Raw genomic sequence first — 8,211 nt, forward strand, 5'->3', positions numbered from 1 at the left:
ACTCGTGTACAACCTGTAGGACCAATGTTACACAACGGGAAGGGTTGAAATGGTCCAAAAGGCCCCGCTGAGCAGCCGGGGCCATGTTAACTGCTACAGATACTATTGCTAGCCCACAAGGTGAGTTCTGCTTGGTCAGTGGTCCAGGGCAGAGTTACTCTTGGGAGCCTCATGCCTGCTCGTACGCAGGTCTGCCCGTGCCACCCCATGAGGATGCGGAGCAGGCCCCAGGCTCAAGTGCAACTCCAGGCATGTGGCATTCCCTCCCGGCCGCAGCTCTGCCAGGGGTTGCATTTGGTCATTTTATTTCTGGGTTTGGGTCGGTTATTCACAGTGCCCAAACAGCAGAAAAAGGCAGCATCAAAAGCAAAGCCCCATCTGCCAACCCAGGGCAGAGCAAGCGACACTAAATGCAGGGACCAGTGCCTGTGCTGCTCACAGTCAGCCCCACAGACGCCGCTGACTGGTAGTTGAGCGCCCTTTCCAAATAACTGAAGAGAATTTCAGAAGAGGAGGCTCCCCTGGGGGCTCCGGAGGCAGGAGGATCCTCACACCACAGCTCCAGCCCACAAAGAGCCCTGGAATCTCCTGCTTTCTCTTCCCTACGTCCAGGTCCTTCCTCCAGAACACACACACGATGAGCAAAGAACCGAGACACCCAACACCCAGCTGGCATCTACAGAGCCTCCTCCAGGAGGCAGAGCTAGTGCGGTCACAACCATCCAGTCGGCATGAGGAGCTCTTCCATCCTGTCTCCCCTCAGCTCTTCTATCCAAGTACATTTAAAAACAATGGAGCAATACAATTTTTTAAAATCAAAGTTGTCTGCTTTTTTTTTCCCCATGGTAGTAGGTGGTCTTGTCTGCTCCAGCCACCAGGACAAGAACAAGAGGCCATAGCCCAGGGCTACTGGTTTTCCTCACGCATCTGTTCCATGATGTTGATGAGGCTCTCCAGCCCGAATACATAACCCATGTCGGGCCCGTCATGCACAGTGGGGTCGTCGCGAAAGCCTTTGAACGTGCTGTGTGCAAAGTCGATCATCCGCACGTCCACCTTGGGCTGGGTCGAGGAGCCGGGCTCTGTGCTGCCGCCATCCTGAAGGCTCTCCGGGAGAGAGCTGTCCAGCCGCTTCAGGCGCATTTCTGGCCGGCGCTCCACAAAGGTCCCCGCCCTACTGTCCTTCCCATCATAAATTATGAGAAGGGAGCTGGAGTAGAAGCGGTAAGAGGCCTGTCTCTCCAAAACTGCCTTCAGGCTTCGCAGTTTGGCAAGGACAGGCTCAAAGAGGTCCTTGCGCAGCTCGATGCCGTTGTGGAGATACTGGTAGAGGGCGTTGCGGAAGCCCTCGATGGAAAGACCACGTCCATAGTATTTGTTCCTGCACAAGTAATGCCCTGTGTCCAGCTGATAGACCTACAACACCAAAGGTAATGCACATCAAGTGGGAGCAATAGGTTACGGCCAAGCATGAAGAGCCCTGAGCTGTCCTGCGCTGACAGGACAGAGGGAAGTTGTTCTGTCCTCCCCCATACCCAAGAGCTCTGCCTGCTCCTCGTATCCCAAATTAGCTCATGGGTGCATCCCTCTGACACAATCCGAGTGCCCAAGTACTGGTGGCCTCCCAGGATGCCGCAAAGGCAGCTCCTCAGTCAGGAGGCAGGGCACAATTGCATTATCACATGGCACGTGATTACTGAGAGGGCCTCATCACTGCCAGAGTCTGTGCGCAGAAATCTGGGTTGCAAGATCTTTCTGCAGGTGGGGAAAGCAGCAGCTATTGCACAACAGCACCCGCAGCAAACCCTCCGGTCACATGAGGAGAGCAGCTTCTTAACTATCAATGCAGCACAGAAGCAAGTGTCAGCTGATGCTCGGACAGAGGGACACCTCCGCCCCAGGCACCACAATTCTAGCTGAACACTAAGCCACAAAAATAATTTTATTAGCAAAAAAGCCTAACTGTCTGTCAACGGAACAGCTTTGGGTAAAGTAAGTCATCTCAGAAGCAGGTTCCTTTGTTCAAGGCTTAAAAATGAGGACAAAAAGCAAGTATCAGGAACATTGGTTCACCTACCTGAAGTGGGAGTCTCTGTAACTCAGTGCTCAGCAGAAAACACTATCTGGGAGGTCTGATGGGGCTGTGAAAAGGAAGACACAGCACCTGCAGCCTCGGGGACCCCTACCTGCATCCCACACACGCGTACGCCCAAGGTGGCTGAAGTGCTCTGTTCGCACTTCTTCATCTGCCGAGCGGCCTTCTCCTCAGACGCATCATCTCCGTGCTGCCTGGTCCCCATCTTCAGGTCAAGTACGCAGGGAAGCTTGAAATGATGTACCACGTTCTCCAGCAAAAGGAACTCTGGGAGATGTGTCAAGGAGAGCTCACCCGTCAGAGACGCCACTCCTTGGGGCCACCAGACAGGGACTTGGGCCACTGTGAGATAGGGTCAGGCAACAAAGAAATAGGAACCAAAGAAGAGGCAGAACGAACCACTTGAAGAGATGAAGAAAAGAACAAAACCCCAAGAGTAGTGCCCAGACTGACAGGTGGTAGAAGAAACCAGCCTGGGAAGTGGAATGTCCAGCAGCAAGCGAGATCACAGGCAGGCGTACAGGGGAATGAAAGAGCAAAACACTAGTGCCAGGAAAGACATGGTGTGCCAGTAAGAATTGCTGATACATTAAGGGAGAGTTTAACATCTAATTGAATTAGCAATTTCACCATATGGATAAACAATACAGTCCCCACAGAGAGGAAACTCAAGGTTCAAGCGAGAGCACAGCGTTGCTGCTACTGGCCTGCCCCAAACAGCTCCACTGCCCGACACACGGTGGGGGAAACCAAGGCAGCTACAAAGGCAGGAAACACAGCGGTAACGAGAGCCTCCAGTTAGCAACACAGAGACAATGGGGAAACCCTCCATCAGGGTAGAGCACTGAGAACAAACCTGAGACAACCAGCATGGCAGTCCCAACGGGGAGAAAAAAGAACCAACCCTGAAGTTTGCTCTGCGGGGCACGGTTCAACAAGAAACAGCAACCAGAGCCCAGCAAGATTAAGCCTGCAAGGAAGTTGAACATTTAGAAAAATCTACCATCGGCCAGGCTTGATTTTGAAAGAGGAATTTCATAAAAATAAGGAAGTGTGATTAAAAAGAATAGAGGAGCCAAAGAGAATTACTTCCCTGCAAGCAATGCAGGCTATTTAAAAATAAAAGCCAGAGTTCCAGAGCACATGTGTGAGAATGGGGAAAAGGAAGCCCACCAATTAAAAGAATGAATGCAGCTATTAAAAGCAACTTGTTTCTACGTGAGGAAAACAGTATCAAGCTCCAGAAGATGAAACAAAAAACCCCACAAGCTGGCAAGTTCAAGACAAAAGCATGAGGAGTCATTTTCAAAGACACAGAAAGAAACAAATCCATCTTCAATCTCGTCAGACTGCCCCACAAATTTAAAGGCAAAGTAAGAAGAGGAGCTACAGTGGAGAGGGGAGCGATGGGGCCATGTGAAGAGACTCTCTAAAAAGAGAAATAAGATTAATACTTTGCTTCTTTGTTTACCAGGGAAGAGCTTAGGAGATTCCCAAGCCAGAACTTGTCTGAGTTCAGAGAATTCTTAAACAGAAATGCCAAGAGAAGAGATTGCATGTCGGACACAAAATGAGATGTGCAACTCATGCCACTGAACAACACCGATGTGCGGAGATCTGGGAACTACACACCCGCCTGACTGGTCTCACAGGCCAGGTCACCAGCAGGGTCTTCACGTGGAGATCTGTGCCAATCCAGGAAAGTGAGTCAACAGTAACACAACAAATTTGTTCGAAGTACTAAGTTACTCAAGGTTATAAAAACAAGGAACAGTTGTGAAAAACTCCACAAGGATCTTATGAGACTGACTTGGCCATCAAAGGGGCAGACAAAATTTTCTAAAGTTCACGTGCAAGATGATAAACATAAGGAAGAAAAAGATTCTTAATGCACAAAGCAATCTGTTTTGAGACAGCTATTACCAGTCAGGAATGGGGTAACAAAACAGCATTTAGAAAAGGATGTGTTAGGAATTAGGAGGGAAAGCAGAGACAACAGCATTAAACACTATCTCTGCTTCACCTGCATCTTCTGTATTTGTGTGAAGTTCTGGTCAGGGTCTGCAGAAGGGTACAACAGAACTGGAAGAAACTCAAAAAAGGTGACAAGGACAAACACAGTTCCTTCCCAACAGATGACTGAACAGGGCAGACCTGTATCCACTGCCAGGCGAAGCCCGAGATGAAAAACTTACAGTTCAAAACACAAGCCAACAAGGAGAAGGATGAGAGAAGAAACAAAAAACATGGCATCTGGTCAGAAACTTGGCGTCTCTGAGCATCAGACATCAGCATCACTGCGTGAGAAGCGGGAACAGCGATAAGAAACATGTAACACGTTGTTGGTTGCATGAAGGATAGGAAAGCCAAAAGAAACACAGGCCCTGCTGCCTCAGGCACAAACACGTAAGGGGAGGGCAGCAGCAGGAACGCGACAGGCTCAGCTCTGCTTTGCAAAGGATACTGTAGAGTTTTCGGTCCTTGGACTCCGACCGCATGCGGCTCAGCTGCTGCTTATGACAGCGCAGGCTCCAGGGGTTGTAACTGATCTTTTCAGAGCTCAGCCCGCTGTTCCCATCCAACATCTGGAACGGAACATCTGAATGGATGTGCAAGTCCACCCTGGGACTCTTCGATTCCTGGATGCCACTGGTATAAAGACAGAACAAACTCGCCTGTTAGAATCCACACACTCTCCAGATACTTAGGACTGTCACATCCTCCCCCTGCACACAACTATCTCCTGTTCCTTTGCCCACTTCACATAAATACAAACCTTGCCATTGGCAAATCCTCACCAACATCCTGGGCTGTCAGCCCAGGCTTAATGATATGGTCTAACCTCTCTGTTGGGTTTTATTGCAATTGACAGAGAGTAAGCAGGAACATTTGTTTCTCAGAGAGCTCTGGCTCGTATGAGGAGGAAGAGACTTCTATTCGGAGCACCCTTGGAAGAAACCTCTGTGTTAATAACCAGGTGGACATAAGAGTGTTTGAATCTGCTCCACATGCTTAGGTTCCACATCCGATAAACTGCCAAGGGTTATCTTGTGTCAGAAGCATTTTACGTGGATGAGATCGCCCTGAACCCAGCCAAACTCTTGACACAGTTTACAGTGCCACAGTGTGCCAGCCTAGTGAGCGCCAGGTAGCCTGGCCACTGTACAGAAGTGCAAAATGCCCTCAACAAAAGGAGCACCACAGCTGAAAGGGGGAGAGAGATTTCCCGCTCATCATGTTGTCACTGGGCCCTCAAAGTTCTACCTTTCAGTGCTGTCACTGGCCAGGCCAGGCTTTTCCTCTTTGTGCTCGGTGCCGCTGCTTGATCTGTGAAGGCTCCGACGCGAGTGCTTGCGTCGCGGCTGGTCCCTCTCTGGCATATCATCCTGCTCCAGGGCCTCGTTCTCCACGTAGGGATAGGCCACCAGGTTAATGTAGCCATCGCTGTCCCCCTCAAAACAGACGGAGACCACACCTGCCAGAGAGAAGCAACATGCCAGCTCTGTTTTCCCGGGCAGGGAATACACAACCACGAGTACCCAGTTCAACCAGAGAGGAGGAAGCTGTAGCTCAGAGGGTAGAACAGCAAACCCAGAGCAATGAAAGGAGGTTTAGGATGACAAGAACTCAGACGTCCTTAGCACAGCACAGGGGAGAAACCCCCCAGGTAATGCTCTGTGTCACTCCCTGAGCAAGTGGTTGGCAGGAGAAGCTCTGCCAACCACAGGAAATTACGGACAAAAGCGCAGCGGGTAGACTAAGGGGGTGTAATTATTTCCTTCCATTCAGCCTTGCAGCAAATGTTGTCAAACTGGAGAAAGTCACGCACAGCCTACCAAGATGCTGGGGGTGGGGTGTCAAAGCATATGAAATATTTATCTGGTTCATTTAGGTAAGTATCTGTGTCCTGCAGAAGCGCTCCTGCTGTTGACAAGGACATCGCTGGCCAAGGAGGAGTGTGCTTTCTCTGCTGCTAAAGGCGCTCTGCAGGGAGCCCTGGAAGTACAACTACCTCAGCCAGGAGCAGGCAAACAGAACCCTTTGCATCCTGTCCAGTTCTAACTTCTGAAGGCTCCTGGAAAGCACCATAGTCCAAGGGAAGGTACAGATCCGTCACAGCACAGGCTCTGAATATATCAGACTGATCAGCCACAGAGCAGGACAGCTGACACTTCTAGTTGCCATCATGACTTCTGGGGCTCCCTCAGTCTGCCTCCTAACTCGCAAGGACAAAAATCTTCCATTAGCTTGTCACCAGTGTTGAATACTTGCCAGGAGTATCAACGCTAGAAGCCCTGAATCAAATGATTCATCAATAATGTGAGGAAACCTTGCACTGCACGGCTGATACAGGCCACCATGTCCTTCCTTTTTCCTTATTGACACTGTGCTAAAAAGGTTCAGGCGGCTCAACACAAACTCAGAGCAGTTCAGGACTCCAGCATGTCGGTACATAAATGTCACTCCAAGTGCTCTGGCTGCCTGGACGTGCTCCTCAAGATATCTCTGTGAAAGGGCAATCTTACAGTAACATCCAAGTGCTCAGACAAGAAATACCATCCCCAATATTCCTCCCCACTCTGAGATGAGCAGGAACAATTTCTGGGACTATCAGGAAACCGTGTGGGACTCAGATGAAATCCCACACTGGGGTGAAGGCACATGTACTAACGCCTTTAGGCTATCAGGAAGTATGTGCTTCAAGACCAGTCTCCACCTGGACTATCAGCTTCATCAGTTTAAAACCCATCTCCAAGGAAAGCCTGTCATTGGATCAATTCTAGTGACTACATGGGCTTCAGCTGGAATTTCTGATGGGTCACTAAAGCACCATATGGCCCCAGACTGGCTCGAGGGTACCAGAGGACCCATCTGTTGGAGACTCTCTCCCATTCATGACCTACATAGGCAGGTAAGCCGACACTGCTCTGGGGACGTTCAGGCTGCAGCCAGATCAAATGGCAAGGCCCCAGACAGATGGCAGTCCCAGCTGCCTGTGAGGCATCATCCCCCCAATGCCACACGGTGACAAAAAGAATGGCAATAGGTAGCCTCCTGGGGGACTTGGCGTTCCTGCCAGCGCCACCATCCTGAATACAAGCGTGTGGCAAAAAGCGGATTGAGCACCTAAGTGATACAGATGAGCTGCCAACCTCCGACGACAACACAGACACTGGAAAATTCCATTCCTTCAAAGCAGCTGGGGACAAGGCTTCACCTCAGAGCTAGGAAAGGAACATTTCCTGCTTCAGCAGCTTTCTGATTCGGGTCCATAAAAGAGATGGGATGAGGAAGTAATAAATTACAGGACTGGAATGTGCAAATGCTCAGTATATGATCTAGCTTCATTTGCTCAAGGTCAAGGCCATAATTGACAATAACTTGGTCGTAAAATTACTTCAGTTACACGTCCATAACCTTAAGCTTCAGACTACAACTGTCATACTGCATATTCTCTGTCTAGAAAGAGGAGCACATCAAACTCTACACAACTGCAAAAAAAGACTTCCTCCTTTCCTATCAGATTGCTAGCCTGCAAGAGAGAAGGAATTAAAAACAACAAATGAAATCACACAAAGACAGCAAGACATCAGTAGCTGCAGGGAAACAAGAGGGCGGGTTCCTGAAGCATGTAACTGCCTTCTGCAATGGGCCTCACCTTTGTACTCAGGTGTGAACTCCTTCATTTCTGGGGGCAGGGATTCATAGAAGCGCTGCTCTCTGGTAATGAGGGGCTTGCAGACAGTATGGTCGTCGTAGCGCATCATGCTGCTGTGGCCGCCCACCTGGTGAATGAAAGGCTCCAGCAAGACCCCCCGGTCTCCGGATCGAGTGGCATTCTTGCCATACTTGCCCACTTCCATGGTTTGACAAACACACATTGCGTTGAGCACCAGTTGCACTCTTGGAGCATGGGGAGAGCCACATGGGCTGGGAGGGGGAAGCTCAGCAGTGGGCAGGCAGCCACAGCGAGGAGATCCTGGCAACCCGCTCCCTTACAGCGATCTGGAAAACAGCAAAAGGAGAATCCTGTCAATGAAGGAAAAGTTTTTGGTATTTGTTTACATCCAGAACTGTTTCTCTTCTGTTCTCTGTTTACATCCCAGTTGTTCCAG

At 49.9% G+C, this 8,211-nt stretch overlaps 1 protein-coding gene across 1 annotated transcript; it reads right to left on the minus strand.

Annotated features, from left to right (window-relative positions):
- Positions 1-812: 812 nt before the first annotated feature.
- IP6K1 (inositol hexakisphosphate kinase 1) lies at positions 813-7,977 on the minus strand. Its single transcript, XM_009864426.1, has 5 exons — positions 7,755-7,977; positions 5,360-5,570; positions 4,560-4,744; positions 2,187-2,362; positions 813-1,416 (listed from the first exon to the last, which is right to left on the minus strand). Exons 1-5 carry the CDS (start codon positions 7,975-7,977, stop codon positions 907-909), a joined length of 1,305 nt encoding a protein of 434 aa, XP_009862728.1. The 3' UTR covers positions 813-906.
- Positions 7,978-8,211: the final 234 nt, after the last annotated feature.

The sequence above is a fragment of the Apaloderma vittatum genome, unplaced genomic scaffold (genome assembly GCF_000703405.1).
Source record: "Apaloderma vittatum isolate BGI_N311 unplaced genomic scaffold, ASM70340v1 scaffold6802, whole genome shotgun sequence".
In the NCBI taxonomy this organism is placed as follows: Eukaryota; Metazoa; Chordata; class Aves; order Trogoniformes; family Trogonidae; genus Apaloderma; species Apaloderma vittatum.